The 18,832-nt window shown below is 41.0% G+C and overlaps 1 protein-coding gene across 1 annotated transcript in view; it reads right to left on the reverse strand.

Moving 5' to 3' along the window:
* Positions 1–16,967, reverse strand: part of maml3 (mastermind-like transcriptional coactivator 3) — a 169,223-nt gene extending 152,256 nt beyond the window's left edge. Inside the window, exon 1 of the mRNA XM_058385368.1 lies at positions 15,866–16,967. Coding sequence (XP_058241351.1) covers positions 15,866–16,294 — 429 coding nt within the window. The 5' untranslated portion in view covers positions 16,295–16,967. The remainder of the gene's footprint in view (positions 1–15,865) is intronic.
* Between the last annotated feature and the right edge of the window lie 1,865 nt (positions 16,968–18,832).

An 18,832-nucleotide genomic window follows, 5' to 3' on the forward strand; every position in this document is an offset into this window, starting at 1 on the left:
ACATATTTCACACAGACGACCCATCTTCCTAAATTACAAGCAAACCGTATAAGCCAGAACACAGCAGCTAGCAATGGTGCCGCAAACGCTGACTAGGCAAGAAACAAACCTGACAGATGAAGCTAGGTGAATAAAAAAATCATAATAAAAAATAAACAACAGATGTTCTTCCTGATGATCAGCCACTATTGATTAGACAACGAGGAATTCAGAAACAAAAATGAACCCAACTTAAAACGTGGTATCGATCACCACAAACATACCTGTCTGGAAAAAAGAAATGCCTAGTCTCAGCTCATGGGTGTTAAAGGGCATTTTAAAAAAATAATAAAAAAGGCCTATTTAACAAGCCAACTATCTTATTTAAGTCAGTTCTGGGGGAAAAAAGCAAAAAAAAGCAGTGTTGTGCTGGTCAGTTACTGGGTCACTCTTTAACACAGACTTTTTATTAAGTCTATAAAAGAATTAAAACAAGTGAGTCATCTCACTAAACAAGCGACAAGTCATTAGTGATGCACTTTTCTTTCTAGGGTTACCAGGTAGTAGTTTGAGGAGCAACATCGTTTGCAACAAATGTCTAAACACTGCTGATGTACTTTATTTCTACATGAGCTGCACTGCTCTGTTTAGCATTGCGGTGATTCTGCTACATGCTGAGGGTGAACTCTTAAAGGTTGATGGTTAGCTTGAACACTTGTAGCTCTGAATTTGTGTTTAGGACCAGAATGTTGTGGGTTTAAATCCCACATTTCCACTTCACTGAACTGTGCAATGATAATCCACCTTCCCTAATAACCGCAAACATGGTGATTGATCATGTAAAAGATGTGCAGAGGCTAGTCCTGAGGCTAGTCAGGAGGACGGAAGCGCACTGTTACACACTCAGGGAAGGGTTACTTTAAACGGCTTTTCACAAACTCTGTGAAAAATCTCAAGTTCCTCTAGCTATCGTGGAGTTTTCCTGGATATTGTGATAAGTTCTACGACGGAAATCCTCGTGAAATCCTGGAAAGACTGACTCCCAGACGGAGAACTTAACCTGTATCTAGTTACTTAACCACATCAAACTCTGATAAAAAACCGTTCCCATGAGCCCACAAAACCAAAACAAACAGGAATCTCTCGCTCTGATTGGCTTAGAGCTTTACGAACGCATCCCAGCTTTTCAACTTGTACTATTTCTGTTCTGATTGTTCCACCGTTGATGAGCACCGAATCTGCGAAAGCATCTCTGCCGTTTATTTTTAAATCCGTTTCCTGTATTCACCGCTTCACCTGCCTGCCGCCTACTGACGTGATCCATCACGATTAGAACCGCTACATTAAGAGAAATTAAAATCTGTGCTCCTTGCACTCGTCTCAATTTTCTGTGCTGACCGGCGACATCGACTGCCCCAAATAAAATCTGCAGAAATCTTGCAGTGACATTCGATAATTGTGCATCTTTGGCTGAAAAGTAGAGCAGCGTAACCCTGAGTTCAGAGATGATCCTGCAGCGAAGAGAGGGAGAGAATTGAGCAAGTAAACAAGAAACTGGAAAGAAAAAGGAAGCGGAGAAAAGAGAAGGAGGTTACTTGTATCGCGTCCGTCAAAATCGTAAAAACCTGTCCATCAGTCACCGACGGCCGAGTCGATCCCATTACGTTACCATGCTTCCTTCTTCAGCTTGTTTACAGGGACTCGAATGCTCAAAAAACGACACAACAAACAACAGCTATATAACCTCCTTCACTTTAATATTGAAGAAGAATTCTACGACAAGACATATTGGACTTCTAAATAAGTGAATAATTGCTAAGAGCAGGGCTCAACAGTCCTTCTTGTGCTCTCATGCATGTTGGAGGTTCTTCAGCTTAACGCATGTGTAAGTCCTGAGTGACCGATACGGCATCTTGTGTATACTTGTGTCTGGATTCAAAGGGTTAATAAAGGAAGCGTCTTTCATTTCTAACAAGGGTGATAGTGTGCGGTTTGTTTCAAATGCGCTGGCCCTGTTTCATTTACGGTTACGGTATTTGGCGGACGCTGTTATTCAAAGCGACGCATGTTTAATTCATTTATACAAATGAGCAGTTGAAGGTTAAGAGCCTTGCTCAAGGGCCCAGCAGTTGCAAAAGTGAAGGTGGTGCTGGGATTTGAACTCACAACTTCTGCTCAGAAGCTCAACATCCCATTTCCCACTTTGTTTGAGATGTACGAGTTGATTACAGTGATGATCGGAGCTCATGCAATCTACAGACAGAGCTTTATCATCATCATCAGGCACGGCAGAAGAAAACATTATTCCCGCTAGTTGCTCTTAATCGTTACTTTACTAATGGTTAATTTTCCCAGACGAAAAAGAAGAAACGAATCTTCCTGCAAGATGAGGCTCATTTTTACCCCTAGCATTTTCGATCCGCATGCAATTTGCACTTCTGAATGGAATTCCCGGCTCTTTTCTACAACAACCTCCTGAATCTGGGCTCTCGAGATCACGGAGAAGCGGAACGCAGCATGACTGAGCGACGCATCACAAATGAGCAAACATATCGATTTCTGAAAGAAAGGAAAAAATGTTTTAAAAATGTAAAAAAATAAAATAAAATAAAAGCGGATAATTTTTTAAAGAGAAATTTACGACAAAGCGCGGAGACTCGTGCAGGGAGATCTGAAAGGGCCAAGGACTTTGTTAAACTCATGTACATTTGATATAAACTCAATGAAACATACACACACATTTTTTAATTAAATCCTTTCAGCGGCATTTCTTTTGAGTTTCAATGCTTTCTTTAAAGAAACAGAGAGAGAAAGAGAGCTGTAAATCTCATTAGAAAAGCAGAATCGGTATTGAATTGTCAAAAAACAAAGAGCTATTGTGTCATAAAATATTACAGCCAATCAGACACCTATACGCGAATACAGAGGGGGCGGCTCTTTCATACCTGATCTGCTTAACATGTAAGGCAAAATAAGAGGCGGAAAAGATCTACAGTGCTTCTTTTAAATACTTTTCTTTTTAACATTTTCCATAGCCATGTTTCTGATCAATAAACCCAGACAGACGTCTATTAAATTGAACAAATCAGACGTTTTTAGCTAGCTTGTGAACAATACAATGTTTGTTTGTTTGCTTGTTTATTTTTTTAAAAAAAGCATGTGAAATAGGTGACAGTGATGTTTTCACAAGGAGATGTTTGCGGAAGGAGTCTCTAGTTTCAAAGCTTTGTAACAATTCGAGGTATAGCTACAACTTCACGTTTTCTTACGTCTAGGAGTTGTGGATGTGTTTATAAGTGATAATCAGCTAGGCTAAAAAGAGGCAGATTTTATAAATAACATATGGCAAGGTAGATAAACACATTAATACAGATAAACTGTGTGTTCGGGTCCTCCTGGGAAGTTCACTGACCTCGTAATTCCGACTTCCTAACTTGGGAAGTCGTAATTACGAGGTCAGGTGCTTTCGAGCCACTTAGTTTGGAGTGAGATTGAGGTGTATCTTCTCTTAATTACCTACAAAAATATACAAGTTTTTTAACTCTGCTTTTAGAAAATGAACGAAGAATAAGCATCAGGTGCGTTTACATTTTTTATGTATTCAATCAGTTCAAATACAGTATCTGTGTTTCAATATCATGCTGCATGAAACAAACACATAACTGAAATCAGCTTGAGACGAGGAAAAACGCTCGACTTCAAGGTCAGATACGGACATGCATCCACTGACTCCACCAGGTTTTCTGAACTACACACCCCCTGCAAACCTCAGAGCCGAAAGAACATCCAGAGTTTCCTCACTCGTAAGTACGACTCTGTAGTGCTGTTCACATTCGCTCAACTCGTAATTTTACCAACATGAACATTTTCACACACCATAAGACCTACTATGTTTAACCAGAGTGACATGTTATACAGAAGATCTAGAAGTCTGAGTGGTCCAGCCTCAGCTAAGACTTGCGCAATATTCAAATGACCCAAAATAGAAAACAACAAAAGTAGGAAAAAAGTCTTATGCTGTAAAAGTAATTATGATACACACGTCGATAATTGACGTCACGGCTCAGGAAGCTGCTTATATGCAAATCAAAGGCTGATTTTCACCATGCTTTCATGTGTGTGTGTTCTGAATAACTACTCTACATGAAAATGTCAGCTAGGCTCCCTACGAATTTTGTTTTATTCTGCCATTTAAAACCTTTTCTTGTGATGGTGAGAGACGAGTAATGAGTAATAAGAAACATGAAAACAGTGATTAAATCACGATTAAAGTTCTCTGAGCTGAAGCACTGACACAACACACCTTAAACGACATTCCTGAGTCGCGTGTACTCGCACGCACACACACACACACACACACACACACACACAGGTGGTAAAGAGGCTTACAGTTACGCATTAAGAAGAATCCTTCTACCCTGTGGTATCATTAGAAGCTGAAAATGAAATATAGTGCTGAAGAAAACAAACAGCCTGATGTGTGTATAAGTGTGAATGTTTGTGTAAAGGTGTGAATATATGTAAAAGGTATACATGTGTGTAAAGGTGAAACAGCGGCCGGAGTCTTTGTGAGAAAGATGGCGTGACTGGCTTTACACTCGTTTCTCTGACCTGAGATCAGCTGCTGCACATTGTTTAACCTGAGCGACGACGTCAAGGCACTTTATCAAACTGATCCTGGAACTGTTCCGCGCAAAGCCACAGAAAGTAGGGCAGATTATCTGTGCGGCATTTGCGGAAGTGAACAACTCGCTTATGTGGACGAGTGGCCTACACAAGGAACCACGCAACCTTCCTTTCTTTCTCGTTGGAAAAAAGAAGGACGGTGGGGAAAAGAAAAGGCGTATTCTTTTGCTTAGTGCCACTAATGGTGTGTTTTGTGCAGAAGGGCATATATGAGCAGCGTCCACTGTAGGGGGATACAGTACAATACAATGGGTCAGTTTAACATTTAGAACACGTTGTGATGCCCAGAATTCTAGATAGATAGATAGAGTAGCAGGAAAACATTACAAATAATATCTAATAAATATAGCAGTACCAGTAAATAATTAAATAAATAGAATATTAACAATAAATGTTATAAATATTTAAAAATAAATTATTTAAATTCAATCATTTATTATATCAAATTTAAATATTCTAAATATATTTAAATTTATATATTTTAGATTTTAAAGTCTTTATTATATAAATAAATATAATATTTATTATTTTATATATGATTTTCTTAATAGGTAAATTGCTAATAAATTCCTAAAGACAATATTTCAATAAACTTGTGTGTGTGTGTGTGTAATAATAATAATAATAATAAAAGTTGCAACAAAAAAATGTACAAAATAATGTCATGCTATTCACCTCAGGTTACTAAAGATAAAGTACAGAAAACAGAGAACATAAATAAATAAATAAATAAATAAAGACACTTTAAAAACACTTGATCACACCCACAATATAAGCATTATACACAAGTACTATAATATACGTTCCGATATAATATAGGTCACGATACATCGCCTAGAGCCTTTATTGCGTTTGTAAACAAGAGACGCTTGTGTGACCTGGTTGACCTAGAGAAAAAAATCCTGCATGGAGGGTAATTAAGACTTGTAAGCTGCGAGGAAACCTGCTATTAACATACCTGATTAACACCTGAGCATGTATACCTGTAAGAAATTAAAAGCTTACAAGCTGCTTGACACTTACAATTTCGTGTGAAGCAGGTGTGACTAGTATAATGACAACAACGAAAAATGCCAAACTCGTTGAACGAGTACATAAATGCGACAAAAAATTATCAGATCTGTCTTACATTAGCCAGAATTCAAGAGTGTAATGCTATGGAAAACTGGAAGGGGGGGGGATACTTGCGCAAGGCGCTGTACATTTCACTGCACGGAAACGATTCGGAAAAGATTTTTGAAACTATTTTGGAACCATGTAAATATGTCCTTGGCATTTTAACAAGGAAATACAACTCTGTTATTTCTCAGATTTCATCCATGCTTCTTACACAAGCTTTCTTTTACTAACATTTGCATGCCTGACATCAGCATGACGTGGACTGATAAAGCAGCTGCATCTATTTTATACTATGCTAAACGTAGCAAAACACACACACACACGCACACTTATCTCTATCATCTTCTTCTTCTTTCGGCATTTCCCTTCAGGGGTCGCCACAGCGAATCATCTCTCTCCACCTATCCCTATCTTCTGCATCCTCAACACTTACACCCACTAGCTTCATATCCTCATTTATTACATCCATATACCTCCTCTTTGGCCTTCCTCTTTTCCTCCTGCCTGGCAGCTCCGTGTCCAACATTCTCCTACCAATATACTCATTCTCCCTCCTCTGAACATGTCCAAACCATCTTACTCTAGCCTCCCTAACTTTGTCCCCCGAACGTCCAACATGAGTGGTCCCCTCTGATGTACTGATTAAATAATAAAGAACTGCATAAGATCACACACTTCCTACGTAATCCATGATAGACAATGACCATTAAATGTAAACACCTGAGCAAACCGAAGTGAAACCAAACAACGCTAACCCAAGAAAAACAGAAGGAAAAACAAATTTAATTTAAAAAAAAAAAAAAGAAAAAACATTAAAAAATATATATAAAAAATAATTTTAAAAAAAATAAAATAAAAAAAGACAATAAAAAATATTAAAAAATTAAAGTGCACCAAACCAAAAAAAAAAAAAAAAATGTGAAAGCAAAAGAAAAATGTAGCGGCATAACTAAAAACCACACCACCACAAACGAGCAAGAGAAAAGCAAACAAAGCAATAGCAAAAGAAATAAAAAAAAAACACAGACACAAATCAAGAACAAAAACCCAACCACCAAGTAAAATAAACTGCAAGAGAAAAATCAGAAAAAATGAACCTGTTAGTCCTTGACGAAAAGCAAACTCATATTAATGCCATGCAAATGTAACAGTTTGTGGTGTTTGTTCTTGTGTTTTTGTTTTTTCTGCACTTTCGGATGTCATACCACACACACACCAGTAGAAACCCTGATAAACTGAGGGTTTAGCATGTAGCCTACACGAGCATCAATGGCGTCCAGGTCCAGCTGTAACATGGCGTGTCTCTTATCGAACATGGCCTCTGCAGCGTCTGTGTTAACTACACAAACAACAACATGCTCACATCCAACATACTCCAGCCTCTGAAGAGGAAGTCGAGAGACAGAACTGAAAGCAAAGCACAAAGATATGACCCTGTGTAGATCTTGCTCTGTGATTCGAAACAGATTTGGTGCAAAGGTGTTTGAATAAGATCGAAAAATAAAAAAATTAAAAAAAATCAAGAAAACTCCAAACACAAACACTACAAATAGGATGAAACCTGGAGAAAGTGCAGATCTTTCACTTTTTTTTCTCCCACATTGGTGGAATAAACAACTCCTCTGGTTAAATAAATGGCTGTGCACTCTTTGACCACTGAGCGCGCACATACACACACACCCCAAACGAAAGCATGTTGTACACAGCAGTGGCTGTGCTCATGGAGCCTCTGACGTCACAGCACTCGTGTGACGCTGCCAACTCAGGAGTTAAATTTAGATCCTGGGCACCGGGCCCAGACGCTGCAAAACAATGTGATACCACAACTACTGCTTTAGTTGGAGCCATCACACACACTCACACCCCTTCAGCCTCTGTACATAGCCTCAACAATCGCTGATACACACCCAAATACACAAACACACTGGCTTCAGGAACTGTAGGAAACAGCACAATAATCTTGGATCTCAGAAGCTTGTAGTAAAAACTCTCTGGAAGACCAAAGAAACGACTCAGGTGTGCGGAAGCATCACAAAAGAGCTCGTGTAACATGACCCGTTCTAGCTAATGAAACTAATTAGAGGTCGGTCAAAAATGGATTCTTAAGACGTTCTGGATAATTCGTGCAGCGCCCGGCTTCTACAAACAACATGACGTAAGGCCGGAGCAAACAAACGTTGTGCGTGGGCTTCGTTCAGCGTGCTGTGTTCAGCAGCTGGGCAAACTTCACAGAAATACATGCTATTATACACGCTATTCAGGTGAGCCTGTGATTGGTCACGGCAGATGGGGAGCGCCGAAAACCAAGATCGATGGCTTTGAGGAGCTACTACCTGTAGCCGTGGAATCTGTCATGAAATTTTAATGGCAGCACATGCAGACAGCCTAAAACAAAACAAGTTGTAATACAAAAGAAGATACAAATACACTCTATGCCAGAAGTAGGTCCAGAGGCAGGATCCTGTGCTCTCGCTGCCGTGGCCTGAGTTTGAGCTAACCCAGTCAATGAAGAACCTACTCTCAGTGCCGGTCCCAAGTCTGGATAAAATGGGAGAGTTGTGTCAGGAAGGGCATCCGGGGTAAAACCTGTGCCAAATCAAATATGTGTACCAAATGATCCGCTGTGGCGACCCTGAACAGGTAGCAGCCGAAAGAACAACAACAACAACAACAACTTAAATTTTAGGCCAAAAGTCTTGACCAATCGGATGGTACAATATGAAGGAATACACCTCTGTGTGCCAAACCTGGCCAAGAAATTAGCCAAACTAGGAAGCATACAGACTTGGAAGACGGAATTTACTCAAACCTATGTCCTCCATGTTGAAAGTGATGCTGTGGATTCTGAGTTAATAGGACACACTAAACTGGACGCTTGGCATGCGGTGTGCATGTGCCACCATACCAAGAGAAAGTAACCACAAACAAGTCGAATCACACTGCAGGTTTCCACCCAGTGTCAGACGGAAAATGGTCTCTGTGCCATCTTTTTAACCGAGTTCATTCGCCTTCCAGACAAGCTAGCATGGATTTGTCCTCCCCTGAATAAGCCAAAGAAAAGTCCCTGTTTGGTGGGTCTGTTCCCTCTGTAGCCTCAGATTCCTGTGTTGGCTGACAGGAGTGGAACATGATGTGGTCTTATGTCAGCCACCCTGTAAGGAGACCAAGCCAGTGAGGCAAGAGGATGCAGGGTTCTTTTCAAAGTAATAAACAGATTTAATTCCCAGAGGAATCAGCAAAATAACAAATTAACAAGTAGGCAACACAGAAAGAGAAAAATAAACAGATCAACTGGAAGAACTTCAACTAGGCCTATAAACTGAGATCAACCAAATGGAACTAAACTAAACATAAGGCACAAGCGAGGCAAGATAAGAGAACAAATCTGACCCACCAGAAAAACCCTGACCCACCACATAAACCCTGACCCACCACAAACACTAACCACAAAAAACCTGATTCAACACATAAAACCCTGAACCAGCACAAAATACCTGACCTAACACAAAACACCTACCACAAAAACCCTGACCCAACACAAACCCAGACCCACCTCAAAAACCCTGACCCAACACATAAAACCCTGACCTAACAAAAAAAACACCTCCCACAAAACCCTGACCCAACACATAAAATCCTGACCCACCACAGAAAATCCTGACCCACCACAAAAACCCTGACCCAACACAAAAACCCTGACCCAACACAGAAACCCTGACCCAACACAGAAACCCTGACCCAACACAGAAAACCCTGACCCAACACAGAAAACCCTGACCCACTACAACACCCTAATATTAAAACCAACCAAACACAAAATCTGACCCAACACAAAAACCCTGACCCAACACAGAAACCCTGACCCAACACAGAAACCCTGACCCAACACAGAAACCCTGACCCAACACAGAAAACCCTGACCCACTACAAAACACCCTAACATTAAAACCAACCAAACACAAAATCTGACCCAACACAAAAAAACAACCTAACACAAAATCTGACCCAAACACAACTAAAAAAACAGGCACGCAGACTTTCCACACGTAAACAGAGGAGAACACTCAGTGTGTCACACAAACACACACCAAGCTCCGAGATGCTTTTCTCCTCACCCCGGTTGTAAAGAGTGGTTATCTGAGCGACTGTCCACTTCCTGTCAGCTCAGTCACCTCTGACGTTTTTCTTCGGGTGCACCAGCAGAACACTTTCAGTGTGAGACCTGTGTTTTTCCCCTCTGTTGGATAACCTTACACAGAATGTTAGTGGCTAAAGATAACACCTTATGAACAAGCACGTGGGGCATCTACGAGAGCAGAAATGGGTTCGATATCAACATTACATTGAAGATAGAAACTTTTGAGTGGACAAAATGAACAGTTTTTGGAAATTAGGCCTCCAGCCCTGAGTGTCTAGTTTCATATGAGCCATTAAGTTCCACTGTGGAGTTTAACATGATAGACATTCAATGCTGAACATGGACACAACAAAACAGGCACAAATTCCATTTTTCTGGCTTCTCTGTAGGAAACAAAGTTAAAAACTAGAGCTACTGAATGACAGCCAGTTGTCTTTTTTAATAATCAGACTTTTATCATCTATAGCATATGATCAAAGTTCATCATTTGGGGTGTCTGCTGGTGGTCTGCCAGTTGACAACCTTTGACGCCGACGAATCGCAAAAAACTTTGAACATCAGGATAAATTATGAGAAAACAAACATACATATTCAGTCAGTCGGATACTGCGAAGCACTAGAAAGCGAGATATTAGGTTTCAAACCACTCCACCCGTTAAAAAACAAAAACAAAACAACAAGCGAAACCTTCAGGGGAGAGCCCTGCTGAAGTGAACGCTACATTAACCTGGTTCACTTGCTAATCTCTGAACTCTGCTTTGTAGCACAAGAGCAGAAACCAGAAGATCTAGTACTGCCAGCAGCTTCCATACACCAACAAACAACTAGATCTTCGTTATTAGTCATTTAACCGTAAGTCTCGCACACTCACACGGTCATGCTGTGTACGCATCAATCCCCATACTCACTGACTCACTGCAGTGAGCAGGAGCTGGCCAAATTATCAGGAACAATGCCATGAAAAGAGCCTTTCAGTAAGTAAATCGATTACAAATGCAGCTAGACACGTGAGTCATATTAGCAGAGTGTATTGGCTATAAAAGAGTCATTACAAGCCTACAAAGTCTACAAAGCACGGAGGCCAGAAAGTCAGGAGTGAACTACAAGAGTCTTAGTCAGAATAAAAGCAGTTTAATGCGTCGAGGAAAAACGCGCTCACTTATACCAAATACGGACCGACCGACGAAGACTTGCCTGCGGTCGCGAGTGGACACTCCCAGGACGTTTAAACAGGACAGCTGCTAAATACAACAAAAGAATTCCATCGAAAAATTTCCCAGACCTGAATCAGCACCTCTGTGACCCAGTGTTAAAGCAAATTGCATGTTGCGAGGTTCACTGGAGTTCGAATATAATGGTGTGGCCTCTTTTCAGAAACCGCACTACACAAAGCCAAGATGCGTAAACCTGGTCTAAGGAGCACAAAACCTGCATCCCAGAGCACTGGAAAGAATAACACGAGTTGTCTTTTTTTTCCCCTCCTCCTCCCGTAAACCCAGACGTGTTAATCTTTGGAGAAAGCCTTCAACCCGCAACATCTGGTGTCTGCTGTTAAATATGGTGGTGCATCCACAGGACATGGGAAATCTCAGGAGAATCGGTGTGGTCTGTCATTGCTAGAGTAAGCGAGGAACACGGGGTCATTTCTCATTTCAGCAGCCGGGTTTAAGTGAACTTAGCCTATATGGCCGTTATATCATAACACAATTCAAAGATTATTAAAGCACATCATACTGACCAGCCTTAATTGTAAACGGTAAGAAAGTTCTAGTAAAAAGGTCGTAGCATGGCTGTAGCATGAATCAGTTACACCAAAGTCTTCGGTTCAAACCTAAACCTGCTCATTAGTATAAAATCATGTCCACAATAATGCACTAAAATATGTAAAAGGTACTTAAGTTATGAACAGGCTTTAGAAGCAAATAAAACACTGTAACATCTGCTTGAGCAAGGGCGGGGCTTATTCCATTCCCAAGCTGTCAAAACACACAATCCTCTTTGCTCATATTTCACACGTTCATGAATTCTTTAAGGCTGCTTTTGTTTAGTTTCCGCAGTTTTCTACATTTACTTCGTTTCCCTGAATGCCACGTAAAGAGCACATGTTACAAAATACGTTGCATTAGGTATTTACTGACATCGAGCGCCCCGTTTAACACGGGACAACAAAAATGAATCCTGAAATGGAAAAACAGAGCTTTAAGTTAAGCTTATTTGTTGCAGGTCAGGCTGAGAATCCCAACCTACATTAATTTACTTCAGTGCTTCGTCACCATGAGGGAGTAAACATCTCCTGCTACCTGTTTGTATAAGACTGTCAGATTATTAATAACACTAATAACAGCATTACAAGCGCATACAATGATTTATTCACACCACTTGAGCTGCTCCTTAAGGCATGTATGACGATTTATAAATAAACCATTTTGTAAAAAAAAAAAATGATAGTAAATGTATGTAAACAGCCGGGAGGAAAATGTGGCCGAACGTGTTGAGGTTTTGCAATGAGACAAAAACAATTAATGAAATAAACAATTAGGCCTGGTGTTTAAAGGTGTACTTTAAACTATCACTTAGATTTGATTGACAGCTGATCATACCACTGCTAGATTTCCTCCTTACAGTATAAAAAACTTTTTTTCCTATATCATTTATTTTGCAAAATGATGTTCAATGTGTTAAGGAGCTCGGAAAGCATAGTCTTTAAACAGAACCTTTACCACAAGAGAAAAACAATAATGATGTCCCGTCAGTGTGGAAATTAAATAAGAGACCCGATTTGATTGTGGACAGTCAAAAAAAATCCAGATCACACCAAAACAAGAGCTGTTCCTTATGGTAGAAAATCTTATTTTTGGAATAAACTAAAAATTATAGACCAAAGTCCGACTATATGAACATCGTCATGACTTTCAGCTTTGTGGCACAAAGTTTCGGAGGCAGGTGCTAGAGCTTATGTGGTAGAACCTTCAGACACAAACAAATATTGGCGGACTGACTGTAAACACGTGTACATTTTCATTTTGTCACAGCTCGAGGGGTTCCTGGTTCGATTGTGAGCTTGGGTTACAGTCTCTGTGGGGTTTTACATGTTTCACTTTGTGCACTGGAACACTAGTGATGAAATATTTTTCCTTCAACATGTCGTTTATCTCCATATATTCCCTCACTAACAAGGCTAATTTTTCACATGCGTTTTGTTCTCTGTGACTCTCGGCAACAGCCCTTTTTAGTAAGACTGTCTAAATTAGGCAAGCATGGTGGCGCAGTGGGTAGCATTGCCTCCTCACAGCTACAGGGTCCCTCTTTCGATCCCGAGCCTAGTTTACTGTCTGTACAGAGCTTCGCCACAACATTTAGAGTTTCCACAGAGTTCTCTGGTTTTCTCTCAATGTCCAAAAATATGCTGAGAAGTGCTAAAGGCTATGCTAAATTGCCCTCAGGTGTAAAAGTGTGTGTGCATAATGCCCTGTGATGGCCTGGAGTCTAATCGGGGGTGAATTCTGCATTCACCTCAGAAGTAAGAACCACAAGCTACAAAGTGAGGGGGAAAAAAAAAACATGGCCACCTCCATGACAGTCTATGTTTTGATTAGCAACAAGCTAGCCAGGACGAGTAAGCATAAGTTTACGATAAATTTACTTCTCAAAAACGGTAATCTTTATGGTCAGTGTTAGAGATTTAACCAGCTAGCATGTCTACACTAATTGATTAAAAGTAAATACTACTTTAAACACATTTAAAAGTAGTGAACATTTTTGCTGTTGTTGGTGGACAAGACTATGTTGATGTCTTGTACTGAACTCTACATTTATGAGGTGAGGAAGTATATTCTATTGTTTACGACTGAGAAAATTCCACACAACAGAAGAGAAGAGAGGAGCAGAATTCTCCTGCCTTAAGCCCAGGCTTCCCGGGACTGTGGCCTGATCCACTTTATCATGATTAGGCACTTAGAGAGGATGGACGGGTGGATGGATGAGAGGATGGATGGATAGATGGATGTTTCTTTAAAGGAGTAAATCACAGTCTCAAAAATAAGCTTACCAAACTGTACTATTCCTCATCACTGGTTGGTGGAACCATAAAAGATTTACACATTACATTCCATTTTCCTGTATCAAGTACAATGTACCTTTAAAGCTTATGCCCAAAAGTGGACACCATGATCCATATACCATTCCAGATTTAGTCCTCTCTTTACAATTATAATAACTTCCACTCTTCCAGGAAGGCTTTCCACTAGACTCTGGATCATGGCTGTAGTGATTTGTGTTCATTCAGCCTCAAGAGTTGCACTGACGTTGGGTGAGAAGACCTTGGGAGCAACCTGCATTCCAGTTCACCCAAAACAAAGGTGTTCATTGGGGATGAGGTCAAGGCTACACCAAATCTTGGACCATGTCTTCACTGGAGGTCACTTTGTGCATAGGGGCATTGTCATGCTGGAACAGGTTTAGGCCTTTTAGATTTTCCAGTGAAGGGAAATCTTAATGCTCTAACAGACATTCTGTACAACCGGATGCTTCCTGGCTTGTGGTAACAGTTTAGGGAAGGGTGTGATGGTCAGGTGTTCACAAACTTTTGGCCATATAGTGGATTAATGAACCTTAAGAACCACTGATGTACCGTAAAAGGCGCATTCCTTGGTTACAAAAGTATGCAGTAAATAAAAGGTTCGAAAATATTTGCACCGTCAACAACAAGGAAAAGTAAAGTCTGGTATCTTTATTTCTGTGAGTACAAGTGTGTGTACATGAAACCACATGAGTTGGGCACTTCTGCTTTAAACTGACTTGATACAGCCACCTAGCTGCCATGTAGTAACTCAGCCTGAGCAAAAAAAAAAAAACCCTCACACACTCTCTGAGGGGGTTTACTGTCTCTTTAAGGCCTTTAATCTCTTCGATCTGAAGCGTTTGTCTCCTACCAGCTAATGGCCGCCTCGGTGCGCGCGCACGCGTGCTTGTGTGTGTGTGTGTGTTGGTGTGTTTTGTGCGTGTGTGTGTGTGCGCGCGCGTGTGTGTGTGTGTGTGTATATGATGTCCACAGAGCGCACAGGGAGTTCTTGCTCTCTACCCAACACCTCAGTCAGCTACAGAAATGACACAGCTCAAACAACTGGAGGAAAAGTAAAGTTTTTCAACGATATGTTTCACTTCGTGTCATCTACGTGTTCGAGCGCTGGACTAAAGGGCATGCCTTTAATCTATACAGCAGGCAATTCACACATCTGCAGGGTGAATAATTGTTGCATTAAATGCCCATGTTGAGGTCATGCGCGTGCTTTTAACCACTTCCTCCTATGGAAGCAGAGTTTTGTGCTTAAGAGAAATTTAAGGGCTGGTAGTAGTAGTAGTAGTAGTAATAATAATAATAATAATAATAATAATAATAATAATAATAATAATACCACGTTGTAGAAGTAAAGATATTGCAACTATTTGCCAGATCATTTCAGATTGACAGCAAAACGTTAATGCAAATAGGACAGCACGAGCTTTGGCATGCAAAGTGTCACGCGGAAACAAATAATAAAAAAAAGTTCTAAGGCAATCCTGGTGACATGCACAACTTTCGAAAAAGTGTGCAAACACTTTCATAACGCACACAGAAGAGGGAAAAAACAACAACAACTGTGAAATGAGACTGCTGTAAACACGAAGCTCGACTTGTTAAAAGTGAAAACTGCGATCAACTTCACCAGCTTCCCTCAGCAGTTAGTATCGCTGGTTACTTCCGACCTGCTGTTTCCGAAAGTGCAACAAGAAACACACACACAAACACTTGTCTGAGTGAAAGTTTTTTTGTGCATGCATGTCACTAAACCTTTGGTGCATTCATGCATCTATGCATGCATGATGCTTCACCCTTTGTGTCAACACAGTTTGCATTGCTTTCACATATCATCATCATCATCATCATCATACTGCACAATTTACCGCGATCAGAGTGTTGTTCCGCTGCTCCGAGGAATCGCTCGGATCTTGCTGCTTGCCCTGCTGTTGTTGTTGCTGTTTGCCCTTCTTGGCCCTCTGCTCCAGGGTGCGCTGATACAGAGCCGCCGTCTCCCGGCGCTCCAGCTCCAGCTGCTCGGCGTGCGCTTGCTGAAAGCGGGCCTCGCAGACGTTGTGATGCCGCCGGCAGCCCTCGATCCTCTGCCGAAGCCGCTCCACTACAGTGCTGTGTTTCGGCACTCCGGCTCCCGCACCAGCTCCCGCACCAGCTCCAGGACCGGCACCGCTATTGCTGTTACAGTTATTACTAGTTGTGGTGTTGCTACCGGCGTTTAGGTTCACGTTACCGCCGCTGTTGATGCAAACACCGCCGCCGTTCGAGGCAGCGGGGCCGGCGAAATCCCCCATCATCATCTGCGCTGCTGCGTACAAGGGCTTTTTCTAGGAAGAAGAAGTTTTGTCAAAGCTTTCCCCCCTTCCCGATACCACCACCACCACCACCCAGCCCGGACTCCCCTCTCCAAAACCGGGTCTGGTTGGACAGAGAGACCGGGGAGAAAGACTGGAAACGACAAATAATGCAGCGCTCCTCTGGGAATATCGCCGTGTCAACCATCCACCGTTTCCCCGCAGCCAAGCCGACACCGGGAGAGAGAGAGAGAGGGGGGAAAAAGCGGAGGAGCGACCGGGAGGCGAGCGACCTCAGTCCGCCGTCAGGCTGCGCTCTCGCCGCTTAGCGCTCCATCAAACAGTGCACCGGTTTATCGCGCCGTCCTTCTCGGAGAGAAAAAAAGTTTCCCCGTCCGCAGCCAAGGCGCTCCCGAGTAGTAGTTTCGTGAACTTTGCATTTCATTTCATTCGCCGTGTGCTGTTCATTTTTTCTGCTCTCGCGCGTTTAAAAAAAAAAAAAAAGATTCCCTCCTCCCGAGCGTGAACAAAGAAAGGTGTGCAGTTCAGAAAGTCGTGTGTGTGTGTGTGTGTGTGTTGAGGGAAATCCTACAGACGCGCTAATGTGTGGCTCGCTCTCGGCGGCGGCGGCTGCAGCCACCATCACAATGATCGCGCGCTCCAGTCCCCTCCTCCTCCTCCTCCATGCCAGCGGAGTAATATCAGGACAAGAGCCAGGCGGGCACACGGCGGCCGAAGAGACGGCTCCGCGCAAAACGCGGCGCGGAATATAGTCCCCTGCGGAGGAGGACTGCGCCGGCGGTGAAAACAAAAACTGTTTTAGACCAAAAACAAAAAGCATTCTCATGAAATAAAACAGAAATACTACTCAAAACAACAACAACAACAATAATAATAATAATAACAACAAAATGAACAAACAACAATAATAATAATAATAGCAAAATGAACAAATAATAATAATAACAATAATAATAATAATAATAATCCACTTTTCTTGAATTATAATGCAGTTGAAAGAAAATAAAAAATTGAAAATAAATTTGAAATGACAAAAAAAAATAAGTAAAATAGTTCAGTTAAACTGAGCATAAAGTAAGTATAGTCATCACACTTAAAACTAGCTAAAATAACAGGTTTTAGTTTCTGTGAAATAGGTTAATTAAGTATTTAAAGGCATTTAAGTAGTAAACGGTATTTTGTTGCGATGTACCTGTACTTTGCAATGACAATAAAGTTGTATCTATCTATCTATCTATCTATCTATCTATCTATCTATCTATCTATCTATCTATCTATCTATCTATCTATCTGTCTGTCTGTCTGTCTGTCTGTCTGTCTGTCTGTCTGTCTGTCTATCTATCTATCTACCTATCTATCTATCTACCTACCTACCTACCTACCTACCTACCTACCTACCTACCTACCTATCTATCTATCTATCTATCTATCTATCTATCTATCTATCTATCTATCTATCTATCTATCTATCTATCTATCTATCTATCTATTTCCAATGTATCGGCATCACTAAGAAGCAACTTACATACGTTATTACTGAAGCAGAAGAACCAAAACACAAGGAATATAAACTAACATGTTTTGGGGTAAAAGTTTGGAGGGAGATGTTATGTGGAGTGTGGGAAAAGAATTAAAGCTTCTATGTGAAACCCTACACCATGAATGCTCCAAGCAAGAAGCACTTTAAGGAAAGCTAAGAACCCTTAACTATTGAAAGAGGCCTTGAGAACAAATTCTTAATTCTGTTAATAATAAATACGACAGGCTTTGTCAGGCTGTAATGAGAACAGAAACCCAAGGCTCATTCAAATATGCAGATAGATAGGTGGAGTGTCCTGAATATCAATGGCTATTAAATAAAAATGATATAGAAAAGAACTACTGTCAATATATATGTATTTAAAAAGGCTGCTGATGGATTCTGACAGAAATAGACATTATGAAGAGATGAGGGGAAATTTCTGAAAATATTTTTATACAGTAAAAGATTTACAGTGTGTAAGTATCAGCTCATGAAGTAGATCTACTAAACACACACACACACACACACACATTTAGAGGTTTGTTAAAATAGTGTCTTGTACAGTCTGCACACAAGATGGTCACCAAAATGTACTAATATTCCAAACACGACACGTGGCTTGATAGATCCGAAACCAAAAACTCACATTTGTTATGAACTCCAGCAAAGCCGTACGTTCACCAGCTCGATATTTGTCTCGTGCTCGAGTCTTTTTTGCACTTCTCAGCAACTGAAGTGTAAATTTATACAATTGGATCTGTGATGTGGTATGATGTTTATGCATGACTTCACTTGCCAGTGAATGTTAACAGAAAAGTTACATAAAAGAAGAAAAAAAAAGTCTTAAAGGAATCCATTCTTGGAAACAAGGGTGTAGCCAGCACCTGAATTTCTGCACTCTCTGGGTGTTTATTTACAGCGTGCAATATTTGAGCCGACACTCCGTACACAGATTAAACGTGGTGATGAAAAAGGAGAATTCCCATTGGTAATGTAGGCAC

Source organism: Hemibagrus wyckioides, linkage group LG03, assembly GCF_019097595.1.
Source record: "Hemibagrus wyckioides isolate EC202008001 linkage group LG03, SWU_Hwy_1.0, whole genome shotgun sequence".
Classification (NCBI taxonomy): domain Eukaryota; kingdom Metazoa; phylum Chordata; class Actinopteri; order Siluriformes; family Bagridae; genus Hemibagrus; species Hemibagrus wyckioides.